General features: G+C 34.9%; 5 protein-coding genes across 6 annotated transcripts; 3 read left to right on the forward strand and 2 right to left on the reverse strand.

The window, feature by feature from the left end:
* Positions 1-431: 431 nt before the first annotated feature.
* On the forward strand, positions 432-7,120 carry LOC131843885 (pickpocket protein 28-like). Its single transcript, XM_059192665.1, has 12 exons — positions 432-592; positions 962-1,168; positions 1,856-1,976; positions 2,190-2,338; positions 2,424-2,536; positions 2,943-3,031; positions 3,452-3,636; positions 4,806-4,891; positions 4,974-5,051; positions 5,382-5,514; positions 5,881-5,972; positions 6,796-7,120. Exons 1-12 carry the CDS (start codon positions 432-434, stop codon positions 6,930-6,932), a joined length of 1,551 nt encoding a protein of 516 aa, XP_059048648.1. The 3' UTR covers positions 6,933-7,120.
* Positions 7,121-7,898: 778 nt separating this feature from the next.
* LOC131844275 (mediator of RNA polymerase II transcription subunit 31) lies at positions 7,899-13,962 on the reverse strand. Of its 2 annotated transcripts, none has more exons than XM_059193122.1 (4): positions 13,850-13,962; positions 13,216-13,305; positions 9,269-9,438; positions 7,899-8,391 (listed from the first exon to the last, which is right to left on the reverse strand). In XM_059193122.1, exons 1-4 carry the CDS (start codon positions 13,857-13,859, stop codon positions 8,245-8,247), a joined length of 417 nt encoding a protein of 138 aa, XP_059049105.1. In that variant the 5' UTR covers positions 13,860-13,962; the 3' UTR covers positions 7,899-8,244. The 2 variants fall into 2 exon arrangements, with proteins under 2 accessions (XP_059049105.1, XP_059049098.1); XM_059193115.1 differs by having other exon boundaries at positions 13,844-13,962.
* A 16-nt stretch (positions 13,963-13,978) lies between these two features.
* Positions 13,979-16,283, forward strand: LOC131844298 (synaptosomal-associated protein 29). The gene has a single exon (XM_059193147.1). It carries the CDS (start codon positions 14,604-14,606, stop codon positions 15,402-15,404), a length of 801 nt encoding a protein of 266 aa, XP_059049130.1. The 5' UTR covers positions 13,979-14,603; the 3' UTR covers positions 15,405-16,283.
* A 162-nt stretch (positions 16,284-16,445) lies between these two features.
* On the reverse strand, positions 16,446-18,925 carry LOC131844290 (oocyte zinc finger protein XlCOF6-like). Its single transcript, XM_059193135.1, has 2 exons — positions 18,663-18,925; positions 16,446-18,021 (listed from the first exon to the last, which is right to left on the reverse strand). The coding sequence occupies exons 1-2, from the start codon at positions 18,831-18,833 to the stop codon at positions 16,948-16,950; spliced, it is 1,245 nt and encodes a 414-aa protein (XP_059049118.1). The 5' UTR covers positions 18,834-18,925; the 3' UTR covers positions 16,446-16,947.
* Positions 18,926-19,466: 541 nt separating this feature from the next.
* LOC131844925 (eukaryotic translation initiation factor 3 subunit C) lies at positions 19,467-26,969 on the forward strand. Its single transcript, XM_059193924.1, is given in 9 exon segments — positions 19,467-19,608; positions 19,829-19,938; positions 23,332-23,487; positions 23,489-23,523; positions 23,525-23,706; positions 23,790-24,178; positions 24,262-25,545; positions 25,888-26,181; positions 26,458-26,969. Coding segments are annotated over 8 exon segments (2,604 nt in total). The 5' UTR covers positions 19,467-19,608; positions 19,829-19,845; the 3' UTR covers positions 26,629-26,969.
* Positions 26,970-27,556: the final 587 nt, after the last annotated feature.

Genomic DNA, 27,556 nt, shown 5'->3' on the forward strand with positions numbered 1-27,556 from the left:
ACTTGAAGTGGCAACTATTTTCTACATACATGATCATATCTACATATGTATATAAGATTTTACCACCATGTGACGCCCGTTCAATCCTGAGGGCTAAGATATTACTCTTCCGTACTGTGTAAATTCGAAAAAAGATGCTCTGCAACGACTTTGTTCAAAGTATTAGTTAAATTGAGAGCTTAATAGAAAATATTACAATACAATGCAAGAGAACAAGTCCACTGCGATATTATTGATTACCTTAGTATTAATTGTCAAATATACCTAATCATCAGATAAATATTTTATTCCAGCAAAATTATTGGACAACTAAAACTACTCAAGAACCAGTACCATGGTATGTTTGGGACACACGATCACCAGTAACCAAGGAGAAACCTGAGGCGAGTATTAGAACATCTACGGTTAGAGTATATGTTGGAGTACTGGTTATGTTCTCTAATAAAAATATTACATTACAGAAGAAAAGTTTATCCTGGTTACAAAAACCCGCAGTCAAATCTTTTAATAAAAACTTTAGGGACTACCTATTAACATCAACTTTACATGGCTTGCGATATATTGGAGAGCGGAAATTAACTTGGTTTGAAAGGTAAGAGGATAATGACTTTCTCTACATAAATATTAAACTACAAATAAAAACTTTAGCACATGTAGAAGGATTGTAATTTTTGAATCATGACTTTTGAACCTCATGTTCAAAGTTAATTTGTTTATGTAGGACCATTTTTTCAGTCACTTATTTAAGTCAAGTTTACTGTATTTTTTTCCTAGTCTACTGATTACTTAGGAACAGAATTTTTGTCTCTAAATCTGTTATTATTAAATTATTAATTTGGCTGTTTTTTTTAATCAATTGAAGATGCAGTAAGCATGTAATTTGTTTAAGTATGATTATATTTATATATATTGAATATTTGCTACTTTAAAATTACTATCTAATTTTATCTACTTACTACAGATTCTTTTGGCTGGCTGCGTTCGGTTCATCTCTTGTGTGTGCCGCGTTCTTTATCTTAAACGTGTACGCAAAATGGAGCATGTCTCCAATGATTGTAAGCATCAACCCGCAGAACATGCCGCTAAATGATCTGCCCTTCCCGGCCATCACTATATGCAACGTCAACCAAGCAAAGAAGTCTGTAGCAGAAGAGTACCTAAAGACCGGGTAATAAGGCATATTAATTCATAAATATCTCAGTCGTAGATTCTCTACATTTCACATATGTTATATATAAATTGTGATTGCAGATTTTAATTTATATTTGTTGTACATAAAAAATATACTTTTAGTATTTAAGAGCTTTTACAGCAGTAAATTTTGTACTTTGTACTCTGTCTGATCCACATATTTCAACCGCTAAGCAGCTTGCTTTATAAAACAACAAGGTACGGAAGCGTGACGATTCGTGTCCTGGAATAGCAACAAATGAATGATATGCCGTCATACCTGTTCATGATGGGGTTGCCACTTGCCACTTACCATCAGGTGGACCGTCAAATAAATGTTTTCATCGGAGAGTAAGGCGGTGTGCTCAACCGCTAGACCACCGAGGTCGTCTCAATATCATAATAGAATTAAGCCGATTTAATAGTCCTCTCTGTATGATAAAAGGCGTATATTTACAGCCTAAAGTACATAGATACACCATTTAACGATTGTTTATAACGTTGATCCTATAATGATTCAGGAAAAGTAGTGTTGATTCCCCGATCTCATTATCATTTTTCCATCATTTGCTGGTGTTCTACTAGCGTTGGTATACCATTTAAATAAACGAGACCTCGATTTCATTGCTATCAAATGAAAAGTAGTATACAAGAAATTTATGTAATTAATATTAAATTAACACAGCAACTCTGTGGACAAGAAATTATTAGTAAGTTTGTGCACATCGCAAAATGATGCTGATATATTTGAAGATAATATAGCAGAAAGTGCTACTTGGGATTATACACGCACCTTTCTCATAAATGTGAGTACTAATGTTACTACTAAGTAAATTTAAAGAGAATTCGTTTCATGACAATGCCGTTCAAGTAGATTCTGTATCAAGTAAGACAAAGTGTCATAATTGAAATTTTAGATATTGCAATAATAATTGTACACATCGTATTTAGAAGCGGTGAAATTATATTGACTTCAGTTAATGATTATTCGCAACTGATCTAATCTACATTTTACACAGGTGACACAGCCGTGTAACGAGATGTTGATATTATGTGAATGGGACTCCCACATTAGAAGCTGTCGTGACCTGTTCAATGCACAGTTAACTGACGAAGGCCTTTGTTGTACCTTCAACGTCGTCCATCGGAATATGATGTTCCGAAATCCGTAGGTCTTCTAACATCATCAATAGCTTAAATACAAGCATTTTATTTAATGTTATTACATTAATAAAATATATCTTTATATGCAGAGCCTCTCTAAATGATTTGAATCTGACATTTCCATTGCCAGCTGTTGATTGGACACCAGAAGATGGTTATCCAAATGATGCTCCAACTAATGGATTCCCTTGGAGACCGCAAGGTGAATAAAAATAAACATATTTTGAAGCAAATGCTTAAATGAGGAGGTGCTCAATATCCTATATTATATATTTATTACCCATATGAGACCTATTAACAGTTTAAATCGTAAAATACACATATAAAATAGTTGTATTTAAATTTAATTTTTCTTATATACTACTCTTCCGATTCAAAAGCACTCTTAAAGATATTCTTGGCCTTTTTGTAAGCTCTTTCAGTTGACGGGTCAGATTTCATAGTTAAATTTTAGAGGATCCACCTATAGAGCCTATCTACGTAATAGATGAACTTTTCCTCGTTAGATTCGTAACAAAAAAAACATAATCATGCAAAATAGCATTTAAGATGTATAAAATTTCATGTAATTATCTAACATAATATTTCTGTTAAAACTGTCCCACTAGGAATTGGCACCCATCATGGCCTGTCATTGATATTAGATGCAAACATAGACGAATATTATTGTTCCTCTACAAAAAGCACTGGATTCAAGGTAATTCAGCATAGTAATATATACCAACGATAGTAAAATTTATTTTTTAAATATTTTTTTAGAAAATTATGTTTAACATTATAATGCAAATGTTTTTAATTACCTAAAAATATAGATCAAAAGATTTTTTCTTTAACCATTAAACATGGTAATCGAACTAACTTGATATCTAGTAGATATCAACATGTACTGATACCATCATTCTTACTACATGAAATAGACTATCATATAAGAGTCTAGATTCTAAACTAACAGTTTACAATAATTAAACAAAGAAAATAAGTGTTATGTACGTAAGAAAATACTTGCACGCAAAATAATATCGGTTAACATTATCGTATTCTCTTATTGGTTTATTCTCTATGAAAGTAATATAGAATGCATGAAACTATTAAAACCAATTAGATGTCTACTTTACAGATACTTCTCCATAATCCAACGGAAACACCAAAGCTAGCGAATCTAGGAGAAATATATGGAAGCGGAACTGAAGTGAGAGTAAGCATTCAACCCAGAATTCACGATGCCCACCCAGCGCTTCAGTCTATTGACATACAAAAAAGGTTGTGCCTGTTCTCCAAGGAAAAGGAATTAATTTTTTATAGGTGAGTAAGGTACCTGGAGTGGGCTATACACGAGTTTTCGGAGGATTAGAGTAGAGATGGATAATAGAAGATAATCATATATATCTTAATGGAAATATTAGGAACATTTATCGATATTTTGTCATCTTTGTCGAGTACGTTAGAAAACACATGGTGAGGGACGAGGGTACCGTAATAAAATTTATCTTCTTATCTAACATTAAGATGCCTTGTATCGTGAAAATGTAATAGACAGAGAGAAACAGAGACACTTTCGTATTTATAATACTACGAGTTATTTCAATATTATTATTTGTTTGTATTCAACATAAAAATGTAAGGAAACAACAAAATTATTTAAAAGAGCAACACGCAATTTTATGTTCATTCTTCTTGTGATGACGCAGCGTTCCAAATGAGCGATAGATTGAAAAAAAATATTATGACTATTCAAAAGTGCTTCAATATAAGTTTATTTGAATAAATTTTTTCTATTTCTATTTCAATAAATAATTAAAATAATTATTGTAGATACCATCGAGATACTTTTTACCTACATAGTCGCCTGCGTGGGCACCTCTGTCTCAACTCTTATGAATCAATCTCTTTATGCAAACTAAGCAACTTGCTTTGAAATCTAAATATATGGCACTTAAATTACAGACTATGATGATATGACCTTCGTCCTCAGGAATAGTAACGCATAAGGGATGTCACATAACGACTAAATGTTCGTGACGCTGTTTAATTACCTATATGTGTAGGCAACGGTTGTCTATTGCCCTCATTAGTGGTGTGCTTGTTATATATAGAATGCACAGCCCTATAGATATATGCTGAATAGCAGAACTTATACACACACGCCGAAGAATAAATGAGGCCGCAATGACATTGCAATATAGACAATTTCAATATAGTAGTTGGACTGTTTCAATTTATAATATTCTATATTATAAATTTAATATTAAATCTTTACAACGGAGACTATCTTGTGGTAACTGTGGTTTACATTACGACTTCTGAAGTACTTATATTCGTTCTAGCATTAAACGGTGTAGGTAACTCCCATTTTAGTTATAGTCGGTTTTACTTGAAATATAAGTTAGAAACCCTTTGGTTTTCTATGCCCGCTGTATGCGACTTTCGTAATTTGCTTATTTTTCATAACAATAGACCGTATATTCTTACAGGACCTACACTCTGAAGAACTGTGAAATGGAATGCGAGGCTAACGCTATGATAAATCAATGCCAATGTGTTTATTATTATATGCCCAGTAAGTATACGTACAAATACTACAAAAAAAGAGAGGTAGGTATGAGTATATTCAATTAATAATTAGTAACATTGTATTTTAGAAAATAAAACAACGCGTGTATGTGGGAAAGCTGACGCCAAATGTTATGCGAATATGACACGAGCTGCGAGTGTACGAAGTAAGTATTATTATTGTATTGAAATATTGTTGATATGTTAACTAATTATATATTATAGACATGAAATAGCCCATTTTTCAGAGTTATACGAAACGTTTACACAGAGCGTTCTAATTCAACCTGAACCGATTGGAACCTATTTCTTCCCCTTTCTTCTCTGGTAAAAGGCGTGGGGGGACATGCGGGCAACTAATTTCCGAATAACAATCTGTTGGTAATTACTATTACCAACCCTATACTTATACGCCGTACACTTGATTGCCGCCATCGTGTTATAAAAACGTTACTGTATTTTCATATTAACTCCCTAATACTATTTTTTAAATCAAGCTAAAGAGTGCATGGAGTGCTTCCCAGCGTGTACCGAGATAGCTTACTTCGAACGTATGAGTACAGCGCCCTTAAATAAGAGACTAGTCAAACAGCTAGCAAGAACGTTTAAGAAAACAGTGGAATACTTTGCGTAAGTATATTTTTGACAGTACTAATAATTATTTGTTATTATAGTCTTATAATATAACTCTAATCTACTGGTTCAATTAGTATTTTTTTCGGACTACTCTAATGCTATTGGCCGCAGCTTCTGGCCTTTACAGTTTCACCGGATGATAAGGGGCGGTGCAGATGGCATTCCAAACCCGCGGAAGGACTTACAGAGGATACAACTTTAAAGTGAGAGTACCGCTAGGGGTTAGAACCTCGGCTCAGGCCGTCGTAATTTCGATCCCTGTTTGAATTGGACGAGGATCGATCAATCGGATCGGATATAATATTGGCTAACATAATCCCATACACACTCTCCTCTCACTGTGTCCTCTGTATGTTACAGAGAAAACATGTTGGTTGTACATTTTTACTTTGATGACGACACATTCACGCGACTGACTAAAGGTGAAATATTCGGACTCACAGAATTCCTATGTAAGTTGTGTTGACAACAATTTCTATACTTATTTATTCATATTCCTAAAGTATAAGCACTTATAACAAAGCCAAGCCAATTTGGAATACCATGAAGAGTTTTAGTAGTTATACGATGTATAGGTATTTGGTACTCAATTCTGCATAATAATTATCTATATGTACTTCATATGGCACATAATATTAATTGTATCTGTACCAAGAATAAAAGATATTTCATTTTATATTAAACAAAAACGACTAATTTAAAAAACTAACCTATAGCACAGATAATATAATATTACCTACATACCTACAGTAAGTAGCGAAGTAGAGGCGGCAAGGAGACAGTTACGGATAGGCTGCTTTTATTAAACTTCGTCAGGTTTGCTCGTTGCCTCTATTACAAAACCTAAAAACAAATGCAGTACGCAGTTAATGATGATAAATCTGATATAGTGATTCTCTAACTGTGCGTCACTAGCCCAGGGGCGTCGCAAAACTTCAAGAGCCCTGTTCAAGAACTTCCCAAAAGTTCATCTCAGGAAAGCAAACTGTAAACAAAAGGATACAATGATGACGAACAAGTAAACTGCCCATCTGATGGTAAATGGTTACCGTAACCTATAGACGCCTGAGACTCCAAGGGCGTCATGTGCGCGTTGCCGACCTAACTACCGTTTTTCCTAATAGTAAAATTAATTTCGAAATTGAGAAATATATATATATTGAGAAATATAAATATATATATAATATACATATATATATATAATTTAGTAGATATCAATTATATCCGCAAATAGTAGACCAGTCACATTATTATAATAAGCCATTTATGTTGCAGCGAATACTGGCGGTCTGCTCGGTCTGTGTATGGGCTTCAGCGTGATGAGTGCTGTCGAATTGCTGTATTACTTGACATTACGAGCGCTATGCATGGGAAGGCGGGAGAGACGACCAACCCATCCTTTTACTACTTAAGTAATAATAAGTTCATGTGCGATGACACATGCCCAATTTAATGTAGCAAATACAAATACACAGTCACCTCATAACATATATGAGACACTAGTTTAAATTATACAAAATCGAACTTGAAAATATATATAAACACAAAAAGGGTCCTTCCACGTAGTGTCACGTGTCATTCAGTAATAGCACAGATAAGAGAATAGTAATAAATGTAGTTACCACCGACGGCACAGTGTATAATATAGATATGACACCATATATATACGAGTATAAATATGATACCGTACGTAATATTCATACTATTTGTGTAAGGTTTAAACGACCTACAGAATATTATGTACTTTCCATCAGTTGGGTCCTCAGCTTGTCTTTGCAATTGTATAAAAGCCGGACTTCTGTCAAGTCCTCATAATATCTACATCGAATATTACTCATTTTACTCAATATTATATACATATATGTAGATTTGTTTGTAGTTGTAGTATTCTGTTATAATAATAATATCGTAGTATTTTTTAAATAAAAAGTATTTATGAATATCGTTGTTGTATTTCATGAGTAATTCAAATAACAATAACTTTTTCCCAATCTGAATAGTGTTCGGGCTATGCTTAGTTGTCCAGTTTATAATATGGTAGTGACATCTACCATGATAGGTTGTTAATTAATATACCATGTCAGGGCGATCTCTACTCTCCCTCTTTGAAAATCATCGTGGTTAATTCCTGAAATTTTTAATTCGCGTCGTGCTAACTGAAGAAAACATTAAAATGGATTATTTTCATGAAATTTAAAGACAAAATATATAAAAATATCAATATATTTACTTCATAACCTATAACATTATTTTTATATTACAATTATTTTCAGTCTTTGTACAGATAATGAATATAATATACACAGGGACATATTTACAACAACGGATTCGATAGATCAATTATCTGATGTTTTATTACGCACTGGTCACGCAGTTTAAGCAATTTGGAAAGTTACATTTGTTGTCTGTTCTAATTTAAAATTAATTCAGTAAGAAATTTATGTATTATTTTATAATTGTAAATCGTTATTTACCACGAATAATACAAACATTAGGACTGCAATTTTCTGATCTGTAATTATCCGTGAACTTGAAAGGGCTAGAATTTGGGAAACGACAGACTGACCACCGATTTAACAATAAATCAGTCATATTTGACTAAAAATTCACCAAGTTTTCGCTTCGTGTATTAAAATGTGTACGAGATACTTGCAATGGTAATCACCAATTGCAAGTATCTCGTTTATATAATGTGTACAATATTAAGTGGTTATCTATAGTACATTATGATTGGTGTCGCGATGGGAGTTGTAGGGGTGGCGCGGGAGGCGCGGGGGGCGCGGGTGCGTCTGGCGGCTGCAGGGTGCGCGTGCGTCGCCGAGTATAATGCTGCCACAACAGTATCGCCTGGTCATCCATAAACTTGCATACCTACAATTAAAATGCATACTTATATTATTCATCTGCAGAGGAAACGCCATTACACATCCTATGTGGTTGTAGCCCACTCATGGCATAAACGTAATATCTCTTTGGAAAGTTTACACTCTATCCTGAGGAGATAAAAACCATCGCTCCTAAGAATTTCCTTCAATTCTTGTCCCCTGACGGGTCTAGGTAGGGAACTATGAAAAAGGGCGAGCACAATAGATCCAAGCACCAGACAATAGCCCAGACCCCCAAATAAAAAATAAAATAAAATTATATCATGCTCATGAATACAAATGTTTGTAGCGTGCGAAGGATCGACCGATGGTCGCGGCCGTCAGAAGTAAGGCGGTGTGCTAAATCGTTACACCGAGCCAGTTATGGTAGGTATTCGAAATAATAGATAACTAGTATTTTTATTTATTTGTAAACCATTTGGAATAAAAAAACGCAAAATTTTAAATGTAGGATACCACACCACATTAGGTAAAACAACATACATATCAGGTAAGCTATTTCTGATATTAGTGTGGACAAACATACAGACAAATATTATAACAATAATTGTTTTGTTATAATATTTGTTAATTATATATAAGTTGTAATAATAATTACACTGATAATGTGCCCCAATGTTTTTTTCCATGTACATGGAATTACTAATTCCACCTACATGGACTCTTGGAATCTTCAGAAATCAGACAAAACATTGAAGAGTCAGTGATAAGTTACATTTTTATTATATGTATACACGTCAAACCTTTGTAACAGGATCATAATTTATAATAATAATGTTTCGGAATTATAAAGTAAACCAGATTACATTACTGAGAAAGTAATAAACTATATTTACGCTGTATAAATAATACAACAAACAAACCTGTGCTGAGACACATTCCCTTCTGAATGCTTCATGCTGTAGTAATTCCAAAAAATGCAAACACATAGGATACTTGAGATACCGTGCATACTCTGGTTCTCGCCAGTACTGTAAGTAGCGTAGATAGTTCACAAAGTTCTGCTCCTTTAGATAGCCCCGTTGTGCGAGAACTGGAAAAGCAGAAACAAGAAATGTTTGAAACAATTAACTAATCCTTACTTCAAATGGTCGCAGCTTCAAATACTCACACAGCACAAATATTTATATTCATGAGTTCCATTTGTTATCGATGTTTCCTATGCATGTTATATGTATATGTATTTTTAAAAAATCTATTTATACCAGTACTTCTAGTACCAATAATACAAGTTCTGCTTAGCTTCCTAGTGTTAATATTATAATCGGAGCCATTTTAAAACACCTTTGTGATGAATTCTAAACATCTTTCTTACGAAAGTTAAGAGTTCATTTCTGACAAAATTAGTAAGAGATTAACAAGTAATACGTATTAAAGCTTTATTAATTAATAATAATCATTATGATTTCAAAATATCAGTTGAAATGTAATGCAATAAAAACACAAAACATATTTGAGGAACATATATTTTTATGCGTTTTTATGTGCGTGTGGTGTCGCTGTAAGAATAACACCACCCTCTCTTCCCGTGGGTGTCGTAAAAGGCGACTAAGGGATTCATCGACCAGTGGACGGGTAGCAGCGTTCTACTGAGTAACTACCATCATACTGCGATCGCCAACCCGCATGCCAAGCGTGGCGATTATGGCAATATCCCCCCAAATGGATTTACACCCAAGGCGCCGGCCCCCAGTCCCCGGCGGCCCCGCTAGTTTTGACCATGGTAGCGGTCATGGAAACGCCGGGGCAGGGGGTGCGAAGAATCTCCGGGTAAGACCAGGCTACCACAAACGACGACCACTGGCCCTGGCAACATACAACGTTCAGACACTGCGGACCGACGAAAAGCTAACTGAACTGGAGGAAGAGTTGAGCAGATTGCACTGGCATGTCGTGGGATTATCTGAAGTCCGAAGAAAGGGGGAGGACTCGATAGTCCTGAAATCCGGCAATCTGCTTTACTTCCGGGAGGGCGATCAACTGTCCCAAGGCAGTGTCGGGTTCCTCGTCCACAAGTCCCTTGTGAATAATGTTATTAAGGTCGAGAGCGTGTCGACTAGGGTAGCGTACCTGATACTCAGAATTACCAAACGGTATTCGTTGAAGGTCATCCAAGTGTACGCTCCAACTTCGACGCACTCCGATGATGAGGTTGAGGCTATGTATGAGGATATCTCCAGAGCCATACATAGTACAAAGACTCATTATAACGTTATCATGGGGGACTTTAACGCAAAATTGGGCAAACGAAGCGGTGATGAGCTGAGAGTGGGGCAATTTGGTATCGGTGATCGGAACTTCCGAGGTCAAATGCTGGCCGACTTCATGGAGAAGGAGAGCTTCTTTATGATGAACTCCTTCTTCAGGAAGCCGGAACACCGGAAATGGACGTGGATTAATCCCGATGGTGCCACAAAAAACGAGATAGATTTCATCTTGTCAACGAGAAGACAGATTTTCAATGATGTCTCTGTGATCAATGCCGTCAAAATTGGAAGTGATCACCGGATTGTAAGAGGCACATTGAATCTGAATCTGAAACTCGAACGATCCCGACTGATGAAATCTACGCTCCGCCCTACACCTATACAGATCCAAAACCCCGAAAGCTTTCAGCTAGATTTGCAAAACCGTTTCGAATGCCTTGGTGACTGCGTTGACGTGGACGATTACAACAACAGGTTCGTAGAAACTGTCCGTGCGGCTGGGTCTAAGCACTTCAAAACCCGCCGCGCAGAAAGAACCGGAAAAATATCTATCTCTACCCTCAAACTGATGGATGAAAGGCGAAGTGTGGTCCTGCAGTCTCCGACTGACGCTTCCCAGTATCGGCAACTTAGCAGGCAGATCTCTAAGTCCTTGACTCGAGACTTACGCCACTTTAACACAAATTGTGTAAAGGAGGCTATTGAGAGAAACAAGGGTTCAAAAGTCTTTAACAGGGATCTGGCTGCCGGACAGAGCCAGCTGACGCGACTTAAGATGGATGACGGCAGGATCGTATCGTCTAAACCCGAACTTTTGAGGGAAACTGAGAAATTCTATGGACAGTTATATACGACAACACGGGCACCTGTTAACAACACGGCGAAAGACCCTAGAGCCAAATTAACCCGACACTATACCGAAGATATCCCGGACGTCAGCCTGTACGAGATTGGTATGGCTCTTAAACAACTTAAAAACAACAAGGCGCCGGGCGATGATGGAGTTACTGCTGAGCTTCTGAGGGCTGGAGGTAGACCTGTTTTACGAATCCTCCAGAAGCTATTCAACTCCGTCATCCTCGAGGGCAGAACGCCTCAAGCATGGCAAAGGGGTGTGGTGGTTATGTTCTTCAAGAAGGGAGACAAATCTCTTCTGAAGAATTTCAGATCCGTAACACTGCTGAGCCATGTTTATAAGTTATTTTCGAGAGTCATCACGAATCGTCTCGCGCGCAGGTTTGACGACTTCCAGCCTCCCGAACAAGCCGGGTTCCGAAAAGGCTTCAGTACCATAGACCACATTCATACGCTGCGGCAGGTAATTCAGAAGACCGAAGAATACAACCTGCCACTTTGCTTGGCGTTTGTGGACTATGAAAAAGCCTTTGATTCGATCGAGACGTGGGCTGTGTTACAGTCTCTCCAGCGGTGCCAAATTGACTATAGATATATCGAAGCGTTGAAATGTTTGTATGAAAACGCCACTATGTCAGTTCGCCTCCACGACCAGAATTCGAAGCCTATCCAACTGCAGCGAGGTGTCAGACATGGCGATGTCATATCGCCAAAGCTGTTTACTGCTGGGTTGGAAGATGTCTTCAAGCTTCTGGACTGGAGCGGGCTGGGCATCAACATTAACGGCAAGTACATCAATCACCTTCGATTTGCCGACGATATCGTGGTCATGGCCGAGACCCTGGAAGACCTTAGCAAAATGCTCGAAGACCTCAGTAGAGTCTCACAAGGAGTAGGTCTTAAAATGAACATGGACAAGACGAAAATTATGTCAAACGTCCATGTCGTACCTGCTCCCGTAAAAATCGGAGATTCTAAAAATTGTCGATCACTACGTATACTACAAACTATCCAGCTAGGTAGATTTTCGATCATCGTCGAATCCAACTCGGATGGGCAGCGTTACGATATATGTATCAAGACATATAAATGACTTACGGAACAGAGATCCGCCCCAGCAGAAGAACCAGAGTGACCGACATCCGAAGAATTGCGACTCTAAAGTGGCAATGGGCAGGGCACATAGCTCTTAGGACAGATGGCCGTTGGGGCAGTAAAGTCCTCGAGTGGCGACCACGGACCGGAAGACGCAGCGTGGGAAGGCCTCCAGCAAGGTGGACCGACGATCTGGTCAAGATCGCTGGAAGGCATTGGACATATGTCCAGTAGTGGACGTCTTCCGGGCTGCGATGATGATGATGATGATGATATTTTTATGCAGCAAATAGTATAGAGTAATAAAAAAAATTAGAAATTGAGGATATTTTCATTTGCTATTTTTTTATAAAACAGTTTTGAGTCTTATAACATATTGAGTGTGTGTGTATGTTAATATATATTTTGGATGGAAGGGGTTTGATAATAATGTGAATTGATTTCTTTCCCCCTAGAAACCATTATGTTAAATTCCTAGTCAAAATTGTCACAATGGTGTAGATGACCTGACATCATGCTCATTGTATCATACTTCACTGGTGTCCCTCCAGTGTAAAATGTTAGCGCAGACGAGTGCACTATTTAATTACACCCATAAAATATATGTATACATATATGTAAATATTTTTGTTATAATGTTAAAATGTACTCACAATGTATGTAATTAGGATTGGCCAAACATTGAACAAACTCTAGCTCCACTTGAAATCTTATTCTGTTTTGATCCTCATTTTCCGGCATTACTGTATACAATATCAAATAAAGGATAAATTAATAAACATATAATTTTTAAGTTTTTAATGTTTACTATCTATATATTGTGATCTTCCTATCAATTATCTAATACCCCAACATAAGCTTGAGATTAGATGGTGTTGTGAGAATTGTCCAGGGTTATAAATATTATTTTTTCATATTATTGTACTAAGTATCACCACCAACCCAGTCCAATGGTGTTTTCAAATTATCCATACAAATTTTACCCAATATGTAACCAAACGGCTGGTTCTAGGAGCGAATCAGGCGATAAACACACATACAGAATAATTACAATTATATATAATATTTCAAATATTAATTAATATCTCCAAAATGACCATACCCATGTAGGAAATGTAGCATATCTAACATATCAGTTCTCTGCAAGACCATTAAAAAAAAATATTCCGAGAGTTCAGTAATGATCGTTATTTTTTTTATTATTTTGTTTCCATAAAAGCTCCCTGGGAAACAAAAAATAAATAATGTGTGTAATCAAATATTAGATACAAATTATCGTACCTTTACCTGCCATCATCTTGAATAGAACACTAGAAGCTCTTGGATTACAATGTGTTCTATTTAGGAAATAACTTAAAAATACCAATCTATAACGCCATTATACAACTACAAATTAATTTTAACTTTTACTATTACTGCAAACTCGAAGATAAGTTGGAATCGCAATTCACAATGCACAGAACATCAAGATGCTTCAACGTACTAAGGGGTGCAGATTACCCTGTGCAGTATGCGTCTGTTGTGTAGAGTTGTGTACAATAAATAAACATACACTCTAAAGGCGTTGTGTAATTAGTTAGCGAACGATCTAGTACGGATTGACAAGAACCGAAATTACGAGATTATTAATATTTCGCAGTTAAAACATTTTCAACCTCGAGTATGTAATAGTTTGAGACTAATGAGACTTTAACTTATAGAATTCGTTGAAAATACGATGGCATATAGGTTAGAGAGCCAAATTTTACCAGAATTTTTTTAATATTATATTGTTGGTACCCCAGATTTATAGCAAGAATGTATTAAATCTGTGGTAATAGTATGTCAGCTATTTCTTTATGTAGTCTGTAGTGCTGTCTCATTAATAGTTGTCTCTATTGTTCTCTTGGTTCTAATTCCTTAATTATTTTTTTTATAGTTTGTGTTCTCTCTTTATTGTTTAACTCATTTGAATTGTGTTGTGTGAATTTCTTTGTTGTTAACGTATTATTATTTCGCCAAATATTACAAGGCCTTTGCATCTGACACTTATAGAGGTAACATGGCAGGGCACAAATACATTAATTCTAATAATCTATTCGAGGATGATGTTGACGACGACACTTTCGTAAATAGCTATTCAAGAAATAGAATACCTCCACCTCAACCAAAGCCAACATCTCCTTATGGTGGTCATATATCAGACTTAGAAAGACAACGGCAAGCGATGATACAGCGACAACAGGAAATAGAACAACGTACTCTTGATTCATCATCTCGAAGTATAGGCCTACTGCGTGAATCAGAACAAATTGGTATTGCGACAGCTGAAGAACTCGCGCGTCAACGAGATGTTCTACAAAATACCAACACAAGACTTGACAAGATAAATACTGATCTTAATGATAGTCAAAGACATCTTAATGGTATAAAATCAGTCTTCTACGGACTTAAAAACTACATATCTGGAAAGAGTGAGAAAACGCCTCCTCGTAGTCAAATGTCACCATCTTCAAGCAGCATGCAAGCCGGTCCTGCTACCAGTGGCCCGGTTGATACTCTTGACAAACTTGAATCAACTGGTGATTCTCGCTATGACGCCCATCCATCTGTTCGGTTGCGTGGACTGGATATGCAAACTAATCAAGCAGTTCCAAACAGCCAACGTGTCAATCAAATGCTAGATGCAAACCTAGATGAGATGGCTCATGCTATATCAAGACTTAAGGGACTTGGAACTGCTTTAGGAGATGAAATTGAGAGTCAAAATAAACTGTTAGACACAATATATGACAAAGTTGAGAACACAGATGTTAAAATTGGTAAACAAAATAAACAAATGAATAAAATACTTGGTAAATAGTTCACCGTTTGTTGACTAGCAAAATTTTCCATTAAGTATTCCAGATATATTTTATTATTATGTTTAATCACTATTGTTTACTATATAAAAGAAACAATCAATCTCATCAACTTAAATTCCAAATTGAAGTGTTGTACTGTATATAATATTGAAAACACTAGTAGAAGAAGAATATATGCTATTACTGTTGTATTAAAATATGAATTTGTTTTATGTATAAGACAGTTTTCTGTTGCATAAACATTACTGTTTAATCACTGTAACAGCTCAAATTTCAAAGTTAATGTATATAGTATTAAATTTTGTATAAATTTGCAGATATCTTTATAAATAAAAATGTATGTTTTTATTAGATTTTTTATTGTAATTTTAAACAAAAAAAAATCTGTCTAATAATTGTACATAATTAGAAGCATTAATGAACCTTATCTATATAAAACCAGAAATGAGCTGAATTAGCTTATCACTAAATTAATTAAATTTACCTATGCCTAGATAAGACTATGCATTTGATGCCCACAAATGGCTCTATGTAACATGTATGGTATAAAATTACAATATATTTTTATTTCGTAAAATATATGTAAATAAAATATTTTATTAAATTTTTGTTTCCTTCAAAGATTGTTAACACTGTCTCATTAATGTAGTATCCTAATTATCTAATTAGAATTTAGGTTATCTAGATACAATGTACTGTATGTAATAGAATTAGCTACTATACATTATTAGTATTTTTTTAGTTAGAGCACATATAGACATAAATTGCAACTAAAATATATCTGCTGAGGGTTTTTGCAAATTTTTCAGTAACTCGGCTAATTAGAAATCATTGTATTTGTCCTGTAATGCTATCATCAACTGTAATTAATCCATGTTCTTACGTCAGAATAGTAAAGATATTCTTTATGAAAAAGATATAAATTTAATAATTCTACAAAAAAATAAAAATTTGTTTTGAAATGCATAAATGATAATTTTCTTTCATGTTTTACCTGAACTAATAGCATTATTTATAAATACAAACTCCCATTTTGAAGACTTACAATAAAGTTAAAAATCATTACCATTAGTAGTTTGAGAAGGATGGTTGAACATTTATTAACATATGTATTATATAAATAGAAGTTTCATAAGTATTCTATATTGTGTTTGTACACCTTGTAAGTCTAACCCCATTGTGGAATTTACAAAAAGTTTTTCTCTAGGACAGTCTCTAACAACATCAGCTTGTACATGATGGTGTGTGAATTATCCATGTTTGGATCAATGACTAAGAATCATATATCTGATTTCTGATAAAAAGTACACCTTAATGTTGTGTGCATTTTGAACTTAACAATCATAATCAATTAATGTTAGGATACTATTATTTTTTTCTAGGGTTATATCTGGAAATAATAACATAATAGATACATTATCTTATTTTTTAATTCTCACTTTAACATGGTGGGCTTCAGAGTACAAATGTAATTATTAGCAATCATGTCTCAAAAATCAAGTAGCATCTAAAAATATAGTCTAACATTTTAAGGAAATTACATTAATCAAAGAAAACATCATCCACAACTGTTTCCAATATCATGTCATCTGTATCTACATCATGTCCCTTATTGTGCTTCTGTAATATTCTCTTGCTAGCAAACTTCTTATCACACCGATTACAACTTAACTCCTTATTAGTATGTGAGTCTCTGTGTACCTTTAAACCATATATGGTAGCAAAACCTTTAAAACATATATTACATTTATGAGGTCTCTCAGTGCTATGTGTATGAGCAATATGCACTTGCAGAGAATGCTTAGTTGAAAATCTCCTTTCACAGCCACTCTCTTGACATGAAAAGGGCTTTGGCCTCTCTTGGCCAGTATGAATTAAACTATGTGCTCTCAAATATGATGCCCTCGTATATGTTTTTGGACAATAAGAACAAGCAAACTGTTTTTCTCCATTATGGCTCTTAATATGCATCATTAAAGTTGATTTTGCTGTGAAACTCTTTCCACATGTTACACACACAAACAGTTTACGGTTGCTTGAATGTGCTACACGGAAATGTTCCTTCAGTGATTGACGTGATTTATAAGTTTTATTACAAAATCCACATTTAAATTGGGCGACATCTTTATGTGAAATAGAATGTTGCTTTAGACCATTAGAAGTATGAAATCTTTTGCCACATTTGGAGCATAAATATTTACGAATGTTATTGTGTTTAGTCATATGGTAACGTAATCCATATATTCTAGTGAAAGACTTAGAGCATATGTTACAAATGTATCTCTTTTCCCCTTCCTTTCTTGGTGGGTGTTCCGTTGCTGTAATTTCAGTTACGGGTGGCAGAGGTGTCAATTCTTTACTTGTATTGAGTGTAGGCTCAAAATCTAATGTAGCATGACTGCTAAAAAGTGGTGTATCATACTCATGATCTTGATATACCACATTAATGTCAATGGAATCAATATCAGATCTTTGTAAACTAGATGACTGGATACTAAGTAATTGTGTAAGGGTCGTATTAGCTTTTAAACAGTTTATCTTAAAGTTGTAAGCATGTAAAGCAGTTGAAACACAAGATGCACACATTCCTTGCGGCCAGTTTTCTTCATCATTATTCTGAAACCAAAGTGGTTTGAATTTGTCATATGTTTAAAATAGATAAATATAACTAAATAATCATATAATTTCAATCATGTAACATGAACATATTTTCTATTATAACAAACCGAGGTATAAAATATTTGAATTGTGATGGAGCCAACAGTACATAAAACAGAGTCAATGAGGAATTAATATTTTTGTTAATGTAAAACCAAATCTATGACTGTTCAAAATTTTTACGAAAACTGCAATAGTGCTGGGAGAGACAAAGTTGTACCTATAAGGATTACCATACCCTTATGGTTCTGAAACTGAACAACCTATAATTACCGTTTACATGTATATATAATCTACTGAAATTAAATATATATATATTTGTAAATGGTAAATTGAGATATTGTTTAAGCTTTTGTAAGGTAAATATTGATATGGATGGACATAGGTTATATTAGTATATATTAGCAAACATCATATATAAGTATTAGCTTATACAAAATATAAAGTAATAATGAAATTAATGAAAAACCAAAAATACGACCACGACGTGTCTCAGCGTATACGCTTAAATGACCGCGTTATACAATGCATACACTGTTATTTAAATGAAATCTTAATATTATAAAGTATTTGAGCAATGATTGCATTTAAAGGCTTACCTCTAGGCAATTAAGGAATACTAAAATATCTATCAGCTTAACCTTAATCATATCATGTTCAATCAAATCTTGTATGTTCATGAACATGTTTGTATCTGTATCTATTAATTCCCCGAGACAAGTTCGACAGATATTCTTTGTTATAGGTAATATTAAACTATTAAACTCCATCTAGACAAATATTTCTAGAATCTTGAGAATTTATGTACTAAAAAAACCATTTTCGAATAAAATTTATAATAGCATTACAGACAGATAAGAAAAGAAACCTGTGGTCTGTGACTGTGACGTGTGATGTAAAGAGAGTAAAGATGAGACCACAATACACAGAGTATATAAAAATGACATTTTGACATTCGTTTAGTAAAAATGACATTTATGAAGGATATCGCCCTATAAAGCAACAAAAAGACTTTTAATTATATGTCCGTAGTTCATCCTCAATTGGTTCTGAATTTTATATTAACCATTTAGGGGTATTATTTTCAAATTATGTACAGGAATTCATTGAATTTACTATGTTTCATTTTTTGTGAAAATTTCGACTTCATCCTTATCAACCCTTACCTACCCTATAATCTTGTACGGAGTACGGTGCGGCTGTAGACGAAAACAGTAAGTTCATTACATTTCCGTACACAGTTGTAAAATATAGCTGCAAAACAAAAAGAACGCAAATTGCAAGAACGCTTCACAATAGCAATTATGTACGAGTGAAATGGGTACCACTACCAACCAACGAAAAACAAGTACCATAGATAACTAATATTGATCTGTGATATTTTTTTGTGTAGTCCTCTAAATCTTTCTGCTCTGTGCTTGTCTTGAATTGGACTCGTGTACGATATTGCTTTTTTTAACATTTTCAGGGAAATAAAATTCAATTCATGAAGAAAACTCTAACTCTATTGAAACACATTTTTGAAGGAATTATTAATTGCTTAAGGTATGTATTGAAGTAGCTTTTTCTTTAAATGTATAAGGTACTAACCTCACATTGCTCCTTATTAATTTGTTCATAATTTGCTCAATTTCATTAACATATCAATTTATAACGTTCTTTGTATTTATAGTTTTTAATATTATGAAAACAGGTCATCAATATGATTAAATACTGAGCACTATGAAAATATGCAATACCTAACGTATGTTTTATTATTTTACAGATAAATAGGCTGTCATCATGAGTAGATTCTTTGCCACCGGTACCGATTCCGAGTCGGAGAGCTGCACTGATGAGGAACCAATCGTCCGCACTCAAGCACCAGTGTACACGGTTAGGAATTGCAATTAATTATCATGTACAGTTTGCTACCACGTTGAGTGTATCTACAGATACAGGTTGCCAATGGGCAAGTGCAGTGCTCGATATCTCAATCACTGCACCTTCTAGACCCAGTGTCAAAGATAGTACAATTTGACTAAATTTTAACAGAATTTCCAAATTTTTAAAGTATGTTTATTTTGCATTTCATATTCCAATTTTAAGAGACTATGATTTAGCATATCCTGTCTGTTTAGGTCTTTTAAGATGATAAAGTTGATTTTTGGTCTAGCTTCGAATATTTTTATATATTGGATGTTAAAACTTATATTTGATTGACAATCTTTGTTGATAATTTTTTTTATCACCTATAATTTAAAACACAACTACTACTTACTGTGGTACCAGCATACCTGTATTTGGTAACAGACTGTATTAGATATTGTAAGGTTGTTTAGTACCATTTTTCAAGATGTTCTGATGTTAGCCTTGTAGCTTCATTTTATAAAATATAAAATCTTTATTAATTTAAAATATCTTCTCAACTAATGTTAAAAATTAACACTCTTCAGAAGTATATGTACTTTTACAATTAGTAAATAGTCTCTTATTACAAAATGACAATGAGAGTACTATTTAAATACCAAAAATTCAAATAAAAGCTTTTCGTCAGATTAATTAAATGTTACTTTCACATAGCAAGTCATGTAAAATAATCTGTTGCTATAGGTGTATTGCTATCTTTATGGTCTCACATAATACAGCTATGGAAAAGGATTACTTAGTCAATTATACTCATTTTTATTAAGTACATTATTTCCATTTCACTTAAAATATAATATAATATGCTGGTGGTCACTATGTAGTGAAGACAAGAATGAATGAAAGATAGAAGAAGAAGAAGAAGAATGTTCTCAGTAATTTAATTGAATCATTTTGTAATCATGTACAAACTCATTTGAAAAGAATAATAGCTGAGTTTCATGACACTTCTTGTTAGCTCGAAAGCTATGTGGATTTATTTATTTAGGTATGACTTATAAGGGTCTGTAATAGACCTACATGAATAAAGATATTTATTATATATTTGATTACTTTTTTCATTTTCATTTCAAAATATATTTTGGAATACAGAAGTACTTTTTATATATTTTTTTTTACTCTAGCAAGAGCTGATGTTATGGGTAGATAACTAGTAGAAACACTATAGATTTTTGTAAAAACATACATAATGTAGGTACATAAAAAAAACAAGACCAATATCAATTATACTTTGTATTATAGACTCTATGATCACAGATAAACTGAAGAGCTGCATGGTAAATAAATCTTTTATGGGCCAGTGATTGGGTCCCGATCCTAACAAGTGATCCACTATAGCTGATTTACGCAGATTATTGTTTTTAACAGCTTTTATGTGTTCATTAATATGACGGGTTATTGTTCTATAGACTCTAATGCCTGGAATTCAGTGATTGGTTTAAACCAAAATATAAAACACGATCAGAAAGTGTATTAAGATGTGAAGTTACTGTGAGTATAGTTTGCCAAGATGAATATCAAGCAAGTTCCAATAGTAGCAACAAACGAAGATGTGTGAAGGTAGACAAATATGTCTGCCCATAAAAGATTTATTTACACTCTACCCACTGCTCTTCAGTTTACCCGTGATTATGGGGGTAGAAACACTGCCGAAATATCCGGAAAACATGGGAAGATCTACTACAATTATATGTATGAACAATTATACTTATGAATACAAATGCAAATATATGTATTCATAACAATTATACCTATGATTACAAATGTTTCCATTGTCAAACGGGGAAGAAGTAAAGCGGTGTGCTAAACTCCTGGACCACCAATATCGTCACCGCCACCATTAATCGAAAATATAAAAAAATATTGCTGTTTATAGACTAGTATTTATATTTAATAATAACCCACAATCCTTGAAAATATATTCCAGAAAAAGCACCTTGACATTCCTAATAAAGGCAGCCATGAAGGAAATAATACCTTTACTTATGTTGATCTTTAATGACATTAAAAACAAAAATGATACCATCTCAGTTCAAAGGATGACATGAAAACTATGCCTATAAGTTTGATGTCGAATCTGAAGTATTTGCAAAGATAATCTTAGACGCGTTGATGAAAACCAGCCTATAGAACAGGCATGACCACATCTACACTATAAAACAGCTAATAGAAAAATACAACGAATATAACAAACCTCTGTATATCGCTTTTATTGATTACAGAAAGGCATTTGATAGTCTGAAACATAGCTATATATGGAAAGCTCTACAACAACAAGGCATATACTACTCTTATATACAAATAATACTAATATATTCAGAAAGCAAAGCCAAAATAAAATTAGAAACCTTGGGTGGTTCATTCCCATCGCAGGGAGAAATCCCAAACTATTTTCAGCTGTGTTACGTAAATGAACTGGGAAGGCTTTGGACTCAATATTATTTGACTCACCTACGTTTTGAAGAATTGTACGAAGATAGTCCTATACACCTTGAAACTATGATTCAAAGTCTGTCAAACGAAAGCAAAACAGTGGGTCTGTCAATGAATACTGCAAAAACCAAGATCCTGACCAACTCAATGGAGATTGACGTTGGTTTGGGGTGGGTGCTTGGAATGTGGAAATATGTTTACCTGGGACAAGTGGTGTCTTTTAGAGATCAGACAGATAAAGAAATTAGCCAGTGGATGGAAGAGATAGTGGTCTCTGAGAGAGACAATGAAAAACAAGAACATACAACTGTCAACAAAAAGAAAGACATTTAATACTTGCATTCTGCCGTGTCTGACATACGGATGCGAAACATGGGCCTTCGGGAGAAATTGCAAAGATGTCAAAGAGCCATGAGGTATGTTAGGGATAAACAGAAAAGACAGACACAGATGTGAGGATATAAGAGAAAACTAACTTGACAGACATTCTTGTGCAGATAGACCAACAAAAATGGAGATGGACTGGGCACATGATTAGCAAACCTGAAAAATGGAGTACTTATGTAACTGAATGGTATCCAAGGGAAACAAAAAGAAAAAGAGGTAGAGACAGAGACGCTGGGAGGATGAAATCAAGCTGACAGCAGGCCCCTACTGGAGAAGAGCAGCCCAAAATAGAGTACACTGGAAGGAATTAGAGGAGGCCTTTGCCATAATTAAACATTAGAAAAAAAAAAATTAAACTACTTAACAAACAATAATAGTAAAAAATATATATAATAATAATAAATTTATAGTATAATATAGTAATATGAATGAACAGGAATATAAAAAAAAAAAAATGTATGTACAGAAATAAAGGCTTCTTTATCTTTATCTTTTAATAACAGGACTTGAAAATATATTAACTTATCTTGCTTCCTTCAACAGTTCAGTGACGATGAAGAAGAAACGAAGCGCGTTGTGCGCTCCATGAAAGAAAAGCGGTACGAGGAATTAGAAGGGATTATACACTCATTACGTAATCATCGCAAAATCAAAGATTTTACATCAGCATTAGGCTCTTTTGAAGAATTACAATATACAATATACTCGAGCTATAATTGCGCCTCGGTTCTTTATATTACGATTGGGTCGTGGGAGCATGGGGTGACCGTGATGGTAGGAAGGCTTTGTCAAAAGGCAATAGTAAAGCTCTTACGTCACTGAGACAAAAGTTAAGGAAATATGCCAAGGAATTTGATGCCGAAATTACTAAGTTCCGTGAAGATCCTGATCTACCCGATGACGATGACGAACGTAAAGGTAAGTTTATCTAATATTTTACCATACTATATACAATATATAAATATTAATTAGCTTGATATCTGTTATTAAAAATATTTCAGATTCCTCATCTTCTGACGAGTCGGATGATGATGATGACAAGGTTAAGGAGAAAGTTAGGCCTCGTCGATCGCCGGAAGTACAGCGACGTGCTCCACCACAAGATGACGAATCTTCTGATTCCATGGATTGGGGTTCAAGTTCTTCAGAATCCAGCTCTAGTTCTGACAATGAAGATCGTGGCGCTGCTACTATACGTGAACGTTTCCTCAAAAGAAATACAGAAAGAGATGAAGACGAAGAGCGTGATAGGCGAAGAGCGAAACGTCGTGAAGAGAGACAAGGTAGAGCTGGGAAAATTAGTAAGAAAGACCAAGCTGATGATGGTGGTGAATGGGAAACTGTTAGAAAGGGCGCCGCGACATCTGACAAACCCAAGATGTTTGCTAAAGTAAGGTTTATTTTTTATAATAACTACACTTTAAATTATGAAGAAATTGAAACTATTATATAATAATTGGTATTTATTTTCAGGATAGTGATATTGATGCAGCCCTCGTTGTGAAGAAATTAGGCGAAATTAGTGCAGCTCGTGGTCGCAAACGTACTGATCGTCGTGCCCAACTAGAATTGCTCCATGAACTCCGGACTGTGGCTCAACAACACAATCTTGGTGATGCTCTTCAATTGAAACTCCGTGCTGCCACAGTAGCTGCGCTATTTGACTACAACCCTAAGGTTTCCGATGCCATGAAACCAGAATACTGGTCTAAGCTTGTGGAAAATGTTGATCAGATGGTCACTTTACTTTTGAGTCATGAAGATATGCAGCTAAGTGAAACTATCACTGAAGAAAATGAACAGCTTGTCACCGCTCCGTATCTTGTGAGAGGTTGTCTATTAACGGCTTTGGAGCGTCTTGATGATGAATTCACCAAGTTGTTAAAGGAATGTGATCCTCACTCTAATGAATATGTAGAAAGACTTAAAGATGAAGTACGCGTATCTACTCTTATTGATCGAGTTTGTCAAGTGGTTGAACGAGATGGAACAAACCAGGAAATTTGCCGCGCCTACTTACGTAAAATCGATCATCTGTACTACAAGTTTGATCAACGGTCTGTGAAGAAGGATTTACCCCCAGGAGAAGAAACAACCATTAAGAAAATGGAACGTCTTTGCAAATATGTCTATGCTCATGATGAAACTGATAGATTGAGGACTCGCGCTATACTGTCCCATATTTACCATCATGCTCTGCATGATAATTGGTTCCAAGCTCGCGACCTTTTGCTAATGTCCCACCTTCAAGAAACTGTACAACATTCTGATCCAAGTACTCAAATATTGTATAATCGTACCATGGCCAACTTAGGTCTTTGCGCATTTCGCAGAGGCAATGTAAAGGAAGCTCATGGATGTCTTGCCGAGTTAATGATGACGGGAAAGCCTAAAGAATTACTTGCGCAAGGATTGCTACCGCAGCGTCAGCATGAACGCTCTAAAGAGCAGGAAAAAATTGAGAAACAACGTCAAATGCCGTTCCACATGCATATCAATCTGGAGTTACTTGAATGTGTGTACTTGGTGTCTGCGATGCTAATTGAAATACCGTATATGGCGGCTCATGAGTTTGATGCTCGACGCCGTATGATCAGTAAGACATTCTACCAAAATTTACGTGCTAGTGAGAGACAAGCACTGGTAGGCCCGCCGGAGTCTATGCGCGAACATGCTGTTGCAGCTGCTAGGGCAATGCGTCGTGGTGACTGGCGAGCATGCCTGAACTTCATTGTTAATGAGAAAATGAATGCCAAGGTAAACTGTTTCTATTAGTGAATTTACTTAAACTAAAATTTTTACATTGTTTGGACAAGCACTTCTCTAGCACACGTGCTGAAAATAAGTGTTTTTACGAGTTCTTATTTTATTTTAATGTCATTCGTCTGAATATGCTTCTAGTAGCATAAACTGATAGAAAAGAATATAACTGATTTTGAAGCTATTTAATTTTCTTCTTCAAAATTAAAAAATAAATAACACATTGAACAAATTTTACGTATGCGTTATAGAATATAAAAACGTAAGTCATAGAACACAATTTAAAAATTTTAACATAGAAACATAGAAAATTTTAATCATTCAATATTGATATTACAGGTATGGGACCTTATGGTTGGTGCGGATAACGTCCGCGCAATGCTGGGTCGATTGATTCGTGAGGAGTCGTTACGTACTTATCTGTTTACATACGCCCATGTGTATGCTTCTCTATCCCTCCGATCATTGGCCGATATGTTCGAGCTGCCGCGTCAACGTGTTCACTCCCTCGTATCAAAAATGATCATCAATGAGGAACTTTTGGCCTCGCTGGATGACCCAAGTGAATGCGCGATACTGCATCGTTCTGAACCGACGCGAATGCAAGCATTGGCACTTCAACTCGCTGATAAGGTAACTTAAGACAATTAAAAATCTATCATCAAAACTAAACCTTAAATGCATATTATTCTTAAGTATTTTGAGTTTAGTTTTTGCTGATATTGTATTTTACTTTATAAAACATGATTCGTCATTTATTTATGATGGCGCTTTTATTTATAATTGCCTACATGTCGCCGAGATAGGTAGGTTTTATACACACACTTTCTGTGTCTCCAACTGATCTATTTAAACTGTCAAGCACAAGTTACTACAAAATTTATTACAAAAAAGTTATATTTTTTCTAGGTTGGCAATTTAGTGGATTCTAATGAGCGGATATTCGAGAAGCAGGGATCATTCTTCCAGCGTGGAGGCGCTGGTCGAGGCGAGGGTCGACAGCGGGAGCGTCCAAGGGAGGGCTGGAACCGACGAACTCGCAATCGCCGTCGCGACGACGAACGTGGACATGACGATTAAAAATCCAAGTCCCGATTAAATTGTACCACACTGGAGTTTATATTCCTTATAAATAAGAATGAAATTATTCTTAGCTTAGGGTGCAATGAAAATCATAATTAATTCTCCTTTATATATTCAGAAACAATAGTTCTTTATCCAACAGCAACTTATAGTGACAACAGTTTAATATTTGTTTAAATAATTCCATATATGTAATGTACTTTATAGATATGAGATCTGGACTACAGTAACTAACCAAATCTTACATCTTGAAATGTACTAATTGCGGATGTTTTCTACTCAACAGATTGTTCAAATATTTGTTATTTTTAAATCGGTATAATAAATAAAACTTTGTCACAATCATTTTCGTGTTTTTATTGACATATTTGCGAAATTAATATGAAATATTTTAATCCTTAATATATTTGCTTTGCTTAACTGTTATACGGTGATTTTATCAATTATCACTGTATTATATCGTGTGCCGAATATAGAACATAGCCATAACCCCTCTCATTCCCCGACGATCAGCCTTGAACATATAACGAAACCTGCATTTTATTGGATAAGGAAACGAGCCTACCACTTTTCCAAGAATTAATTTTTTGTTTTGGTGTTTCCATCACCGGTATATAAATCACCACAGCCGTTTTTTGTGCTAGTAATATTGAACTCACAATGATGTTTCGTTCCTAGAGAAGTCGAAGTAGCAAACATGTGTTTAAGTATTTCAATCATTTGTTTAGTACGACCACAAATAATATAATATTGCATAGTATAACGTACAATGAATAGAAATATTTTTTTAATACATATAAATAAAATTGGAGTGACTGTTTGTGATATTGAAATAACCGTTTTTTACTACGTGCATATGAATATAAATTCCTAGCTCTAATAAAAATTACTAGCTCTGCCCGCGGTTTCACCCGCGTTAAATTTC

The sequence above is a fragment of the Achroia grisella genome, unplaced genomic scaffold, assembly GCF_030625045.1.
Source record: "Achroia grisella isolate CSIRO2021 unplaced genomic scaffold, CSIRO_AGI_Agris_v1 utg109, whole genome shotgun sequence".
Classification (NCBI taxonomy): domain Eukaryota; kingdom Metazoa; phylum Arthropoda; class Insecta; order Lepidoptera; family Pyralidae; genus Achroia; species Achroia grisella.

Coding starts and splice junctions, on each gene's coding strand:
- LOC131844290 (XM_059193135.1), bottom strand. CDS start 18,833: ATGGAGTTTAATAGTTTAATATTACCTATAACAAAGAATATCTGTCGA. Junction 18,022..18,662: donor TATTCCTTAATTGCCTAGAG/GTAAGCCTTTAA, acceptor CTTTGGTTTCAG/AATAATGATGAAGAAAACTG.
- LOC131843885 (XM_059192665.1), top strand. CDS start 432: ATGTTCTCTAATAAAAATATTACATTACAGAAGAAAAGTTTATCCTGG. Junction 1,977..2,189: donor CACGCACCTTTCTCATAAAT/GTGAGTACTAAT, acceptor CATTTTACACAG/GTGACACAGCCGTGTAACGA. Junction 5,973..6,795: donor CGGACTCACAGAATTCCTAT/GTAAGTTGTGTT, acceptor TTTATGTTGCAG/CGAATACTGGCGGTCTGCTC.
- LOC131844298 (XM_059193147.1), top strand. CDS start 14,604: ATGGCAGGGCACAAATACATTAATTCTAATAATCTATTCGAGGATGAT.
- LOC131844275 (XM_059193115.1), bottom strand. Junction 9,439..13,215: donor CAATCCTAATTACATACATT/GTGAGTACATTT, acceptor CTGCTTTTCCAG/TTCTCGCACAACGGGGCTAT. Junction 8,392..9,268: donor GGGAATGTGTCTCAGCACAG/GTTTGTTTGTTG, acceptor TTTTAATTGTAG/GTATGCAAGTTTATGGATGA.